The sequence below is a fragment of the Physella acuta genome, unplaced genomic scaffold (genome assembly GCF_028476545.2).
Source record: "Physella acuta isolate Inbredline_101_S28 unplaced genomic scaffold, ASM2847654v3 ptg000373l, whole genome shotgun sequence".
NCBI lineage: Eukaryota > Metazoa > Mollusca > Gastropoda > Physidae > Physella > Physella acuta.
This window is the reverse complement of record NW_026731892.1, coordinates 290457-307101: the sequence shown is the minus strand read 5'-3', so window position 1 is coordinate 307101 and position 16645 is coordinate 290457. Positions and strand designations below refer to the sequence as shown.

The window sequence follows — 16645 nt, the reverse complement described above, 5'->3', positions numbered from 1 at the left end:
AATGTGTAAGTTCATTCAGATTTTTAAGGCTTTCAACACAACACAGTAGATACATTTTAAAGCAATACATTTTCATTGCATGAAAACAAAACGAGTAATGTAACTTGTCATGTTCAAATATTGACCACAAGAAATTTTTCTATATTGTAAATTTAGAAATTATGTGACCATAAACAGATTGTTTAGTCAGTCATTTATTTTAGAATTTTGTATCCAGTCAAAGATTTAAATATTTGTTTTCAAATTGTAATACAGTAAAAAAAAAATATTTAAAACATAAAATTTTAAAGACTAGTTTTAAAAAAGCAACCTTTTCTTCCCCCATGAAGTTTGCAGGTTTATCCATGGTTTAAGTTTGCCAGTATTATACGTATTCAAGCTACTATATCACAATATTTAAAAGATTTAGGAAGCACCAAACCTATTTTAATCTTTCATATTTTAGGACTGACTTTGAAAATATCACATTTGAAAAATTAATTATAATTGATTTAAGTTTTATTTAAAAATGATTAATGTTTGAAATTATACATTCAATATAACAAATGCAATTTCTTTAGCATTTGCATACACATTTGTCAATAAAACTTCAGATCAAACTTTACAAAATGTTTATAAATTTTTTCTGACTAGTGTGTAACAAAAATAATGATTGAAAAAAATTGAGATTACAAAGTAACAGCTGAAAAACATAACAGACAATATTTAAATTTTAATACAAGTTTCAAACAAAAGTCCATCAGAGATAATTTGTGCTAATGTAGGGCACGTCCAACATTACCAGTCCAACACAGATATCAGTAAATTTATCAGGCACGAGGAGCCAAACTTTAATTCCATTGCACTCCTAGAAAAATGTTTCTGAAGTCAATTTAAACTATTCATTTTATTTTAGATTGAAATTTACTAGTCTATAAGACACTTCGTCAAGTCAAGCTTTATACTAAATTATTATAGTATTATAATACTAATAATGAGACTAAACTGTGTCTTACATCAAATGGGTTAGAACATTATTTAAAAAAAACCTGAATTCAACTTATTTCTTTTTTGGTCCACTCACTTAAACAAGGTCTTCCACTGTTGTTTCATTTTAATTTTCTTCTAAGATAAGATGCTTAAAGAATAATAATGAAGAATAGTTAAAAAAGCTAAGTCATCTTTGAGTGACAAAACAAAATTTTTTATTTACAAAGACTAAGGGATGCTAAAAATAACCTCTTGAAAACATAAATTCCAAAGGCTGGAAACAATATTGAAAATGACCATGTTTTAAAAAAAAACAACAGTGACATGTGGAAGTTTATTTTTTTAAACCTGTATATAAGGTATAGCAAACAATAAACATGAGCAGTCAATGAAACTGAGTAGTTCTCAAAAATAAACATCAAATTTTCTGTGCGCTTGTACTATGTGAGACCAAACCAGTTTTTTTCAGATTTCTCTGACGTTGTGTAGCGTAAATTCTCAAAAACAGAGCGATAAATAATATTACAATTCCCATAATGCCCACTGAAGTGAGTGGGTGACCGTAAATAATGCAAGATAACAGAATAGCAAAACCTTGTCTGACAGTCATAATTATAACAAAAACTACAGCTCCATACTGTGAAATGGTGTAGAAAATAAAAAGCTGGCCACTAGCGGAACAAATACTTAAAATGACGGCATCCATTAAAAATTCTGGATGCCTCAACATGAACGCTGCAGAGTCAATGAATCCACCCTGTTCTATGAGGGACACGCTGGTCAGAAGACAAGAGAACATGTTGACACCAGCCATCATCTGGATGCTGGACATCTTGTACTGTGTGAACAGTTCACCCTAAATAAACAAGTTTCTTTTTTAATCATTTACATTAATTTACTTTCTCTGTTACCCAAATAAATGTAAACAGAGACTCCCAAACACAACATGACTGCAGTAGCGTAGCGAGGGGGGGACGACATATGTCCCCGGGCGCCGACCTTAGGGGGCGCCAAAATGGGTTGGAAAAATAAATTGAAAGGTTGAGGGGGGTGCAAATCAAAAGTTTGAAGGGGGGGGGGGGTGCAAATCGAAAAGTTTGTCCCCGGGAAGGGTCGCTACGCCTCTGCATGACTGGTACCTATTTTACTGCTTATAAAGTTGTAAACTATCGTGAATTCCTACCTGCCAGTTAGACGTAAAACTGTCAAACAGCATGTAGCCAATTAACATAATTAGCCCAGATGTAGTTGTTACACTGTCTTTGTGCCTAGTGACGTCACCACTGGTGAGCAGAAACATGGAGAGACCAACAGAAATCATAATGGCTGTCGCATACTCATGGTACTGATATGTTTTATGGGAGACTACTTTGCCCATCAACATCACTGGGATCACCTTGGATGCCTTAGCCAGAACCTACAAGAGAACATTATAAAAAGAAAGTAATATTTTTACATTCAATTTATCACATAGGATTCTATTAGCTGTATAGTTTTAAATGGCAGTTTTAAACAGCCCAAGCTGTCAGAATTGCTAGAATACAAATCTTATTTAAACTAACAACTTTAGAAATAATGACAATGTTACAATTGATTCCATTGCCAATTTTATATAATATGCTTTTATTTTTTCCTGATACCAAATTACAGAAAAACTTTGATCTTAAACTAACCCTAGTAAAATAGCAATAACCAGCATGACTTACTTGTGTTGGGAAGCTGACAAACTTTAATGCCTCGTATTGGCACCAGGAAGACATGATATTAGAAAAGGAGCTAAAGGAGTACTTGTACAGTGGTGCAGTGTGGGGTGGTTGAGAGCGAAACATTATCACAATTAAAGCCATTATAAAAGCTAGAATACGATTTATAAAAACAAGAAACTGTGAATCTTTAAAAAATTCTCCAATATTTGTTCCATTTTGTCCATATTCAATAGTCATAATCCTCTCCTGTAGCACACCCCATGTAAGATAAGATATCTGAAGTCCAGCCACACAAATTAACAGACGGATAGCACGTTTGCTGAAAGGTTCTTCCACTTTAACAGGTGTTGATGACGTGCCAGATTTTTGGGCATTGCCCTCTTCAAGGCTGACATGTTGCTCTTTCCCAAACACACACAGTACAATAAAGTTCTGAAGACAACCAGGAGCTGTTTCAAAAAAGACATTGTTTTAATTTTAGTGAGTCAAAAACAAAACAAAAACAGCTTAGGTTTAAAAATAATACAGTCAAGATATGGCTAAATAAGTTAAAAATGTTTATAAAGATTGCAGCTTTAAAATAATTGTCCTTAACGAATACAGATTTTTAAAAAGCGCAAACTAACTTTTTATAAAAGATTAGACCATTAGTTTTAGGAAGGAAATAAAAAATAATTTTGAATTTAAAAAAAGTTTCAGAGAAAAATACAGACACCCTGTTCCAAATGGTGTTGGTTTTCTAAAAAACTCTTTTGAGGAATCCAAAATTTATACATTTAAAAAAGTAAAAAGTTATGAAAAGACAAAAAGAATTTTTTTTTAAAGATTTACCTGCTATTTCATTATATTTTATTCTTCTAAAATGTCTGATGAGCAGAAACCCTGGAACAAATATAGTTGCATATCCCAACAAATTTAATGACAGCCGAACAACCCAAAAATCAGTCCAATTGTCCTGAACAATGTCTTTGGTACTTTCAACTTCCTCACTCAGTGCACCAGCCACAACAACAGATATGAACAAGAGCAGCCTCATTCTGGACTCCTGGAAAAACAGTATTTGATCATGAATTGTATGGTAGGCCAATGGAGTGTATGTAACAATTGTGAATATAAACACAAACAATATTTGATCATGAATTGTATGGTAGGCCACTGGAGTGTATGTAACAATTGTGAATATAAACACACAGTTATCAGATTACTACAATCATTACTACAATAATTTCCACATCAATGTTAAAACATCTGCACAGCCCAAGCTTACAAAATGGGAGCTAAGATCACATCCAACAGTAGCTGTGGCTCATAAGTAATATGAAAGGCAATAAACTCACACAGCTTATACTTAATCAATAAGGTCAATAAATAATCTTAAGCTGTAGCACTTTATACATTTGACCAATAACTACACTGTTAGCTATTTCATGATGCATCCATAGCATATATTTCACTTCATTGATTTTCCCCCCTTGCTCACAACTGTTGTCACACCCTAATATTGAGCCTAAAAATTCAATACTTTGGATAAATGTTACAATTTTAAAAAGAAGCATTTTCTGTGATAGAGAAGTGAACTAATATTTATATAGTAAAAATAGGTAATTTCTGTAGTGAATTTTAAATAAACCGGGAGTGATCTCCCCTAAACTTTCTCGAATATTCTTATATAAAATAACAGGGGATGGGAACTCGGGCTATAGACATGATTTTTAATCCATTTTAAATACTTAAAGTTTTAAAAATAGAATAAAATCTCGTAGACAAATTAATTGCACACCAAGTGAACGCCAAATAAAAAAGCGCATAATGGTGCGCAATATTATTAGTACTTTTAAAATTTACATTAGTTTTTTGAGAAATCGGAAGTAGCGTAAAGTACTACTTCCAGTCAACGGAAATGACTCAAAATTTAATAGAAGGTAGAGAATTAGATCTTTTACTTACATATGAAATTTCATTTATCTATCTGAAATAGTACTCAAGTTATAGGCTTTTGAAAAATTCAAAGTAGGAAAAGTACCACTTCCGGTTATCGGAAATCGCTCAAAAGTTGATACGGATCTACGATTTTGATTAAATACTTATATGAAATTTCATGAACCTAGCTGTAACGGTACTCAAGTTATCGTGTTTACACACGGACAGACAGACACACAGACACACAGACAGACACACAGACATACGGACAAGATTGCAAAATTATGTTTTTTCGTATCAGTGAGGTGTGAAACGTCGAGATTTGTAAAAATCTCGATTTTTTTTTTTTTGCACGATTACAAGACTTTCTCTATACTTCGTATATACGAGAAAGTAAAAAATGAACTGTTTATGTCTTAATTTATGTAAGAAATTAAAAAAGAAGATCAACAGAGAAATAAAATTGTTGAATTTTGTTTAGGGTAGCAGAAAAATGTTCTACCCTAAACTATTGTTTAGGGGGTCAGGGAGTTTTTTCTATCCTAAAAATTGTTAAATGTAGAAGAGTTTTTCAATCCTGTAAGCAACAAGCTGAGTCATCAACTTCCAGCTAACAGTGGCGAGTGAGTGAACTTGTTTAACATTTACACTCACATTACTAAAGTAGAGAAAACTAGTGGCAAATTACATGTTAGTTTAAATGCTTACACTATGTAGCCACAAAAAATGACCTAAATGGCCTAAATGTTATTATGGTCTCATATCAAAAGATTAAGTCAGTAATTGACTGGACAACCTTAGCTCTGATCTTCAGAGAAAGGGTCAGTCATTTGGCAAAAGTAGAATAAAATGTCTACCACCTTGAGATTTTACACTTCTTTATGTATGGTTTCACTAAAGATGTTGAAAACTAAGTGAAGAGGCCTGAAAAATGTTGTATCCAAAGATGGTGAGCAAATGAAGAATTAGAACTAGCTTGGAATAATCAAGTAAAGTTGATTCTTCCAATTACAGTTGTTGACCGGGAAGTGCAGTAACATTTGCCAACATGTCTAATACAACCCTATCAAGTAACTGCCATCTGTAACAGATGTGTGGTATCCAGGTGGTGAAGGATTGTAACAAAAAAATCCATTATGTATACATTGTAACAATATGGACTTATTTTTACAGCACAATTGAAGAATAAATTAACAGATAGACCTCTCTAATAAAGTGTTTTCATAACCAACTGTAGACGTACTAGCCCAGGCAATAAGTTGTTGTCAAGCTTAAAATTGAAGCAACAGGTCACTGTAAAACTATTTCCACAAAAAAACAGGTGACTAAAAACATGACATTAGCCAGTCCCCTGTGAAAAGGACATTAGCCAGTCCTCAGTGAAACATGACATTAGCCAGTCCCCTGTGAAACATGACATTAGCCGGTCCCCTAAGAAACATGACATTAGCCAGTCCCATGTGAAACATGACACAAGCCAGACATCAGTGAAACATGACATTAGCCAGACATCAGTGAAACATGACATTAGCCAGTCCTCACTCAGTGAAACATGACATTAGCCAGTCCTCACTCAGTGAAACATGACATTAGCCAGTCCCATGTGAAACATGACACTAGCCAGACATCAGTGAAACATGACATTAGCCAGACATCAGTGAAACATGACATTAGCCAGTCCTCTGTGAAACATGACATTAGCCAGACATCAGTGAAACATGACATTAGCCAGTCCTCACTCAGTGAAACATGACATTAGCCAGTCCTCACTCAGTGAAACATGACATTAGCCAGTCCCATGTGAAACATGACACTAGCCAGACATCAGTGAAACATGACATTAGCCAGACATCAGTGAAACATGACATTAGCCAGTCCTCTGTGAAACATGACATTAGCCAGACATCAGTGAAACATGACATTAGCCAGTCCTCACTCAGTGAAACATGACATTAGCCAGTCCTCAGTGAAACATGACATTAGCCAGTCCCATGTGAAACATGACTCTAGCCAGTCCCATGTGAAACATGACATTAGCCAGTCCTCACTCAGTGAAACATGACATTAGCCAGTCCTCAGTGAAACATGACATTAGCCAGTCCTCACTCAGTGAAACATGACATTAAGCAGTCCCCTGTGAAACATGACATTAGCCAGTCCTCACTCAGTGAAACATGACATTAAGCAGTCCCCTGTGAAACATGACATTAGCCAGTCCTCACTCAGTGAAACATGACATTAGCCAGTCCTCACTCAGTGAAACATGACATTAGCCAGTCCCATGTGAAACATGACACTAGCCAGACATCAGTGAAACATGACATTAGCCAGACATCAGTGAAACATGACATTAGCCAGTCCTCTGTGAAACATGACATTAGCCAGACATCAGTGAAACATGACATTAGCCAGTCCTCACTCAGTGAAACATGACATTAGCCAGTCCTCACTCAGTGAAACATGACATTAGCCAGTCCCATGTGAAACATGACACTAGCCAGACATCAGTGAAACATGACATTAGCCAGACATCAGTGAAACATGACATTAGCCAGTCCTCAGTGAAACATGACATTAACCAGTCCCCTGTGAAACATGACTCTAGCCAGTCCCATGTGAAACATGACATTAGCCAGTCCTCACTCAGTGAAACATGACATTAGCCAGTCCTCAGTGAAACATGACATTAGCCAGTCCTCACTCAGTGAAACATGACATTAAGCAGTCCCCTGTGAAACATGACATTAGCCAGTCCTCACTCAGTGAAACATGACATTAAGCAGTCCCCTGTGAAACATGACATTAGCCAGTCCTCACTCAGTGAAACATGACATTAGCCAGTCCTCACTCAGTGAAACATGACATTAGCCAGTCCTCACTCAGTGAAACATGACATTAAGCAGTCCCCTGTGAAACATGACATTAGCCAGTCCTCACTCAGTGAAACATGACATTAGCCAGTCCTCAGTGAAACATGACATTAGCCAGTCCCATGTGAAACATGACATTAGCCAGTCCTCACTCAGTGAAACATGACATTAGCCAGTCCTCAGTGAAACATGACATTAGCCAGTCCTCACTCAGTGAAACATGACATTAGCCAGTCCTAATTGAAACATGACATTAGCCAGTCCTAATTGAAACATGACATTAGCCAGTCCTAATTGAAACATGACATTAGCCAGTCCCCTGCATAAGGCTGTAGCAACAGACTACTGAAAAAGATGACATTTACCAGTCAGTCCCCTGTACAACAGCACATAGAAATGAACAGCTGTAACATGAAGCTACAGTCGTTAGCATCTCACCATCAAGCACACAATACACGCACATGTGCTGTAGCACAAGTGCTGTTGTCGATTCCGACCCTAAACATGCAGGTCCCCCCCCCCCCCCAACAACTTGAAATTACCAATGTAACAAAAGGTGTTTACAAATACAACCGTTAGGCCTACACAGTTTAAGCTGGATATCCTGGCGACGCCCACTTTATGTGCATTCAAGCGGGACCGCACGGTAATAATAATTACACATTAGCATGCGCTGTTGAACAAACGTGTTGTTTTACAGTTTGTAAACTAATAAATACTTCATAAAAAAAGACTGTAAACTTGACGCTTGAATTATTGGCAAATATTTCCGCAAACTACGTGACATCATAAGAATTATATCGACTACAAGAGCGAGAATTTTTCTCAACTACACGCAGTTCCCTGGCGATAAGCAATTGACGTAAACACAAGGCTATCGAATTACGTAGTTTTTTTTTTAAATCAGCGACTCTAAAATACAAAAAAAAAATGCTTTAAAAAAAAATTCAGATAAAAAAAAAAAAGCATCACGTACATCACGTACACAAAATATTTGCCCGTGTCTCACACAGCCTACAGCAGGTTCGGTAACTCTAGTAAAGACAACAAACTGCTGTGTACGGCACCATCACTTGTGACAAGCAGACATCAACGTGTTCACTTCATATACACATATATTTGTATCAGCAGCATGTACGGCACTTGTAGCACGTGTGATAAAAAACAGACCGCTTTTAATTAATTAATTAATTAATTTGTCGTGGCCAACGGGTGATGAAAGTGGGCATGGGTCGCGACGGACCAGATACAAAGCCCTCCCTTCGTCCACTAGAGCAACTATCTGCTATTTACAACCGGTTGATGGAATTAGAATTCGCGTGATATGTTAATTTCATAATTTACGAACCCTGGTTCATTATGACAATTTTCAGTTGGATTGACTAAACGTTTTTTCTTATAGTGGATCAATGTACGATCCCTTGACAATTAATTTAATCATCAATTCTATGATTCACATCATGCTGCAGGTGCGTAAGGTGAGTGGGGCGGGCAGCGATGAGTGGATACAACAAACCGACTCAGGCGATGGACAACCTCTTGATTCTCTTGAAGAAGAATACAAGTGCCACATTATAACTCTTTAAATGAATGACTTGAAAATTCACGTACATCAGTCTATAGGTGACTGTAGACTCCCATGTTACTACCACCAAAATAAAGCCATACTCTCCCAACTACAGGCGTATCATTGAGTTTATACTTTAGTTGGAAGTAAGTACAGCTTTATATCGTAGTCGCGATTGTTACAACTACTAACACACTGTTATTTTAAACTACTATTATAGTATTAATTATTTAACGAACACACACACCACCTTTTAAGTACTAAAGCACACAACCAAGTACATACTATGGCACATCACCACCATAAATAAAGGTAGTAAAACACATCACCATGAAAGCCGGTAAAGTACACCAAATTTGTCACTACACACACCGCTTTACCTCTGAAAGATAAGCCGCCTCAATAAAAGTACTAGATCTAGGTAACACGGCTATTCCGCTGTGAAGCTGTTCATTAATTCGTTTGACTGGGTTACCCGCTGCGCGTTATGCCACGCAAACAACCAGCTCATATATTCATAACCTTCTCCCTGCGCCCCTTCACGCTCCTGATCAACAACCCTCACCCTGCCTATGGCGCAGAGGCCCTTCCCGGCGCCCGGGGGGGGGGGATAAACTTTCAATTTTGCGCCCCCCTCGGGAGCAAATTTTCAATTTGCACCCCCCCCTCAAACTGCAAAAATGCAGCTAAAATGATATTTGTTTTTACAACCCATTTTGGCGCCCCCTAAGGTCGTATACCCCCCTCCCCATCGCTACGCCTCTGCTATGGCGCGATTTCTCAAGTATCAACCTGCAAACTACCTTATACAAATGTATGACCAACCTACAAAATACCTGCAAACAAATGTATGACCAACCTGCAAACTACCTCCATACAAGTGTATGAAGAGTTAAACGACAGCATTTGGCCCTACTACAGTACTAGTCATACAGCACCACATCAAACCTGTAAGATGAGAATTTTGAGATTCTCATGTAGCAATGACCAAAATAAAACAATACTCACCCAACTATTTGCTGGGGGATAGGCGTATCAATGACTTCAAACTTCAGTTAGATATATATCAAAGCAAAAAAAAATAATAATAATAAAGAAATATATATGCTATAAAACCAAACATCTACTAGATTTCTAATACACTCGATGTCCGGGGCAAAATCCAGCAGATAAATCAGACATACATCAATGTCACATGCCCTGGTAGGTAGCCGTCAATCATCGCTGAAAACACCTCCGTTAGTTATTGCACCAATTTCAACGTCGATATAACGATTGCCATCGACGACACCGCACACGGGCGTTAACTCTAGGTTTACAAATCTATGCACGGCATATGAGCGTATCAACAAAGATTGACCTAGATCTATATCTAGATACATTCACATATTAGCGCATATTGCTACAACGGGCAGACTATTGTTCGTATTGTATGTGTATAAACGTATAAACACATTCACAAACATACTGGCTGCAAAAAGCACGAAGAATTTTTGTTTGCAAACGGTGAGCTGGGGGGGGGGGGGGGGGGGAGCTGCTCCTACTCAATAAAAATAAGATATTGGTTTTATGTCACACTAGTTTGGTTGAAAAACAGGGGCACAGCCTTTAAAAAATGATGCGACACTTGCATTAATCTGACGAGTACACATCAGATGTACACACAAGTTGGACCTAGATGTAAAAAATATGTACACACGAGTTGGGTCAGTTGTTAAGGCAAATGTACACACTAGTTGGGTCAGATATAAAGACACATGTACACACTAGATGGTCAGATGTAAAGACACATGTACACACTAGATGGTCAGATGTACACACTAGTTGGGTCAGTTGTTAAGACACATGCAGTGGCGTAGCTAGGATTTTCGGGCCCGTATGCAAAAATTATTATTGAGCCCCATACGTTAATCTGTAAATTGTGTATTCTATACGTCCATAGTTGTGTATTTATACGGTATAATTATGCAGTGCCCGTAGCGTAAAATACCTTTGATTTTATATCACTTTTATGAAAAAAAAAACTAACAAATTAACTGTAAGCTTGTAACCTTTAAGTAACCTAACACAGTAGCTACACAAGGCGGGGGCCTCACAATTTAGGCGTGACACCATGACGAAAACTCGTAACATTTACTGTCAAAACAATGTTTTAGTCAGTGAAAATAATAAAATATTAAGGAGAGGGGTAACACTCCACCGGAAATGCAAATGTTAAACGGGGTGGGGGTGACACTCACTAAACGAAACGGGTGATATCGAACCTTGTGAAGCCACCAACAAAAATACAAATTTTAAAAAGTTGCTCATGATTTGTTTAGATTTGTCTTTTTTTTTTCTTTCTTATACATTTGCAAAGTGATTAATATGTTCCTTGAAGTCCATTTAAGCTGCTTCTGCGTGTTCGATACTTAGGATGGCGAAGTTACTGACCAAAAGGGCATATCTACAACTTGTTTCATAACAGCATCATAATGGAGAGACTTGGGGAGACCAACTGTATACTACTGCTGAGGTGGCTGGAGGACACCTTTTATTTTCTTTAGCCATTGATTATAGTAGCCCTCCGTATCCCTAGGGCATGGCGCTCATTAAAACAAGTGTATGCGCCGTAGTGCTCACGGGGGGGGGGGGAGCCCGGGGCGCCGGCTGATGCAACTGTGCAGTTTGACCGTTGAATTAAGCAGTAACCCTGACCCCTTGTGCAGAACACTCAATAAACTGTCCACAGGTGCTAAGAAAGCCGCTGGGAAACTTAGGGTGGCAAACCGAATCGCCTTACTTTCAAGGGGCTGCTCTCCGAACGTAATTTAAGAAAAATTAATGGCAGAAAACTTTGCAGGAGTCAGAGTTTCTTTCTGGCTTCTCTTCGAGGGGAGAGACACTGCTCCTCATGTATGGGGTTGTGGTAGGAAATTTCACGGTCAGTAGAGGTTTGTCTGAACTATTCTAAACAACTTCCCAATGTTTCTTGGCGATTGGCTCGTTTTGGTATTAATGCATAAAGGACAAGGAGGCAGACAAACAAAAATCTTTAAGTAGCGGCATATTGATTGGAGATAAATTAGATCAACAAACAAATTGTGATTAAGGTTAAAACTAAAAAAAAACATTGACACATTTTGGACGTAAGTTGTTGTGAAAACACTGTCCACGGTTAAAAAAAATGGCTCGATTGTAATCATGAATGGGTGGAATTTCAGCGAGGACAGAGTTAAGAGGGGAAAGGGTTCAGGTTTGTGGCGGAGGGGTAGAGAGTTTTTAGCGATGCCTATAAATTTGCGGGTGCCGAATGCCAATCTCACAAAAAAAATCAATGTTTAAGTTTATTTATAGGCTAATTATCTCAACGGCTTGCCCGACAGCGCAACAATGCCTATAGTGTTATTAATACCGATGGGCCTTGTACAACTCCCCCCCCCCTCCCCAGTTACAAAGGTCTTGGGGCCTTTTTGGATTTTTTGTTACTTCTACAGTAGAAAAGAAACTGGATTTTCGTTTTCTTTTTAAAATTATTTTTATAATACAAATGTTACAATTCCAATTTAAAAGTTCTAAAAATTTAAAGAGGGAAAAGGGCCCCTATTAGCCCAGAGTTTCTTCCAGGCATCTATTCGGGGGTCTATCGCCCCCCCCCTCCCGAACGAGATGGATTTTATATAGTAAACATACACTTTTACTAGTGTCCGCCCCCCTCCACCCCCGGAGAAAAAAGTCTGGAAGAAACACTGTATTAGCCTTGGGCCCTATGCCTTGCTTACGCTAGCTACGCCACTGGACACATGTACACACTATTTGGGTCTAGCTGTAAAGAAAGATGTACACACTAGTTGGTATAGATGTAAAGACAAATGTACACACTAGTTGGGTCAGATGTAAAGATATATGTACACACAAGTTGGGTCAGATGTAAAGATATATGTACACACAAGTTGGGTCAGATGAAAAGACAAATGTTCATACTAGTAGGGTCAGATGTAAAGACAAATATACACACTAGTAGGATGTAAAGATATGTGTACACACTAGTTGGGTTAAATGTAAAGACAAATGTACACACTAGTTGGGTCAGTTGTTAAGACAGACGTACACACTAGTAGGGTCAGATGTAAAGATATGTGTACACACTATTTGGGTCAGATGTAAAGATGTGTGTACACACTAGTTGGGTCAGATGTAAAGATATGTGCACACACTAGTTGGGTCAGATGTAAAGACAAATGTACACACTAGTAGGGTCAGATGTAAAGATATGTGTACACACTAGTTGGGTCAGATGTAAAGACAAATGTACACACTAGTAGGATCAGATGTAAAGATATGTGTACACACTAGTTGGGTCAGATGTAAAGACAAATGTACACACTAGTAGGGTCAGATGTAAAGATATGTGTACACACTATTTGGGTCAGATGTAAAGATATGTGCACACACTAGTTGGGTCTGATGTAAAGACAAATGTACACACTAGTTGCATCAGATGTAAAGACAAATGCAGAACTATATTTTTAACACATACAATCAGCTATTACTAATAACTAGAGTGCTGTACAATTTTACAAAAGATCCCATTAATGATAAATGGGAGGGTTTATTATTACAAAGAATCAATAAGATCAATACTTAATATATAGGATTCTGTCAGAGGCAGAGGCAGGCTATTTAGTGGTGGTGGGGTGTCATAAAAATTAAAGCTGGAGTGATCTCCCTTAAACTTTCTTTTATAATAACAAAAAGGATTGGGACATCATTTCCAGTATAGACAGCTATTGAAATAGTTTGTGACAAAAACCACTTTTTTTTGCTGTTGAGAAAACAATATTAACATTTCTTGGACATATATACCATGAACGTCCAGAAAAAAACCCAACTTCGCCATAGATAATTTTATTAGAACTTGATACTTATTGCGAATTTTTTTCTAGACATGTCTTAAGTGGAAACGTGGTGATATAAAACACCAGCACACAAAAATAGATGTGGACAAATTAGCAAATACTTATGTTTTTGTTAGAAAACAGAAAAACATAGAGCATTACTTTTGGTAATCAGAAATCATTAAAAATTTGAAGGAATCAAAAGAAAAAGATCAGCTGCTTCTGTATGAAATTTCATCCACTACCTGAAATGTATTTCCTGTATTTTAGAAACCAGAAATAGAGTAAAGTACATCTTCTGTATTTTAGAGGTCACAACAAATCCGAGGGTGATCCAAGTATAACATCTTGTACTTATACATGAAATTTCTTCTGTCTAACTGAAACAATACTCAAGTTGTCATGGCCACATGGAAATAGAGTACAGTACCATATCTGGTTACCAGAAAACTTTCAAAAGTTGATAGAAATATGTGCATACAATCTAATATTTATATACGAAAATTTTATTCATCTAACCCCCGGGCTAAAGGTAAAGCCTTTTGAGAAACCGGTAAAAGAGTGACTACTGTACCCAGTTACCAGAAAAAAAACTACAAATTGATAATATACCTATATTTAAATTTCATGAACATATTTGAAACGGTACTCAGGTTATCATGATTTATATAGACACACAGTTTTTCCGGCTCCAAAAAGTTATAGCATTTGCCAATATCGCATTTAGATTGTTTTCACAATTACAATACATTTGTATTCCTTATACAATATAGTAAAGTAAAGTTCCCTTTACAAACCTGAGGGTCTATAGGGCAAGTGAAGTAGAGTTCACTTGTTTCTGTGACCTCGGCATATGAAGAGATAGTGTGGTCAGCACTATGCCCAGCTGCCTTTACTTTCCCTTACGACGCCTTACGTGAGTTTGGTACCCATCAGAGTTGGGTAGACTCAGGGGCGGTCTACTGACTTGAACCAGGATTCGAACTAGAGACGGGTTAGCAGTCCAGCTGTCTACCGCTAGACCACTACGTCCCATATACAATATAGTATGGAGGTGTAAAAACAGAAAAAAATACTGCCAAAATCTCATTTCATTTTCGTGCATGATCAAAATACTTCCTCTATACACTGTAGGATATATGAGAAAGTAAAAACATTAAGAGATTCCTTAATGATTGTCAATGTAAAATTGTGATTTACTGACATTCAAAACTTGGAAACTGAAAGCACATGGGTGCCTCATGTGCACCTTACTTTTCATTGATCTAAAAACCCTAAAAACATTCTTGGTTAGGTTTACTTTACTCTTTTACTTTCTTGGAATGTATGTGGATTATAAGGGAAAATATAGTAATCTGGGAAAAAAACAACACAGGAACTCAAATTAGATTTTGTTTGATAAGCCTCAACATTTTGCAATCTTGTCAGTAAGTCTTGAGTGAAAAAATGATAATTTGATTACCTATTCAGCTTGGTAATCAAAATTTACAATAAGACTATATCGGTATTTCAGGCTCTTAAAGAAGAAATAGAAGTTTAAAAATAAATAAAACAATTATTAAAAACCTTTATAGCAACAAGCTTTTTTAAATGCACTGAAAATAAGAAAATAAAACTAATTTGCTGTCTTTCATAAAAGCTTTGGTTGCTAAAATATGTAAAAGATCTCATGAGCGACATTTACTTAAAACATCGATAATTTTTCCAAAATCTTGTATGAACTGTCAACATAGAGTATATTACTGACCCTCCCTCCCCCCTACGAGCGTGACGTCATATGTGGCCTGACCGACTGAATTTATACTATTGTTTTTGAGTTTATGTTTAACTCAATGCAACAAGCTTGCCGGTTGGTTGAGGCCATGCCGGGGGGGGGGAGGGGGGGCGTTCTGACCGTGATTTAAAGGGACGACTCGAAATATCATCCAAATACATATTTATATAAAAAAAACTACTGGGCCTTAAATAATAATTTTTTTAATTTATTGATTGGCAGATCCTCTTCACGATTCTATGTAAATTTTATCATTCTGTGTTAAATAGAAATTATTTTACCAAAATGATCAAAATGCCAATCAATCATCAATCTTCTTCTTCTTCGTTCTAAATTTTTAGTGTTGGAATGGATCCCCCTCCAACACAAGTATACGTGGCAACTGGTTATGCGTCATTGAGGCCATTGACTCAGATTTCAGCCTGCTTTTCTTTTTGGATTTGGTTCCATAGCCTTTGTGGTCCAACCAAGAACAAACTACATTACTACAAGGCAGGAGTTGTTTGATTTTGGAGTTGTCTCTCCTCGAAGAGTGGCTGTCCCCAGCTAACGAGCCTCATCTGCCCAAGAATCATCAATCAATCTTTCTTTATCTTTAATATTTTAACTTACTTGTTTGCTTGGCTTTAGCCTTTATTTAACACAACACTGTGTGTCTTTGCTTCACTTAACTTTTTTTACTCTTTAACATTTTTACTCCTTCTTTATCTTTAGCCTGGCCTACACACATAGCCTACACACATAACTTTAGTTGATGCACCCTCGCCCTATTCGTTACAAAAATAAAATACTTACTCTCTAGTTAATAATAAACTGGAAATAGATCTAGAATCTAGATATTGTAAGTACGTCTAGATCTAGATCTAGATTTAGATCTAGATATCTATATTAGTAAAGTCTAAACAAAAATAAAATAAAAATTAATTCGGGCCATGGACTAGCCAGTTAGAGGTAAATAAAAG

At 36.9% G+C, this 16645-nt stretch overlaps 1 protein-coding gene across 6 annotated transcripts; it reads right to left on the bottom strand.

Annotated features, from left to right (window-relative positions):
- Window positions 1-405: 405 nt before the first annotated feature.
- LOC131941797 (adenosine 3'-phospho 5'-phosphosulfate transporter 1) lies at window positions 406-16540 on the bottom strand. Of its 6 annotated transcripts, XM_059301319.1 has the most exons (6): window positions 10160-10184; window positions 9892-9980; window positions 3507-3720; window positions 2676-3124; window positions 2153-2386; window positions 406-1825 (listed from the first exon to the last, which is right to left on the bottom strand). In XM_059301319.1, exons 3-6 carry the CDS (start codon window positions 3709-3711, stop codon window positions 1388-1390), a joined length of 1326 nt encoding a protein of 441 aa, XP_059157302.1. In that variant the 5' UTR covers window positions 3712-3720; window positions 9892-9980; window positions 10160-10184; the 3' UTR covers window positions 406-1387. The 6 variants fall into 6 exon arrangements, with proteins under 6 accessions (XP_059157302.1, XP_059157305.1, XP_059157301.1 ...); XM_059301322.1 differs by lacking the exons at window positions 9892-9980; window positions 10160-10184 and adding an exon at window positions 16479-16540; XM_059301318.1 differs by lacking the exon at window positions 9892-9980 and having other exon boundaries at window positions 10041-10235.
- Between the last annotated feature and the right edge of the window lie 105 nt (window positions 16541-16645).

What these genes read in the sequence shown, in the direction of transcription:
- LOC131941797 (XM_059301322.1), bottom strand. Translation starts at nt 3,711, where the DNA reads ATGAGGCTGCTCTTGTTCATATCTGTTGTTGTGGCTGGTGCACTGAGT. An exon ending in AAAATATAATGAAATAGCAG is followed by an intron (nt 3,125 to 3,506) that starts GTAAATCTTTAA and finishes TTTTTGAAACAG; the next exon opens with CTCCTGGTTGTCTTCAGAAC. An exon ending in GTTTTACGTCTAACTGGCAG is followed by an intron (nt 1,826 to 2,152) that starts GTAGGAATTCAC and finishes TTGTTTATTTAG; the next exon opens with GGTGAACTGTTCACACAGTA.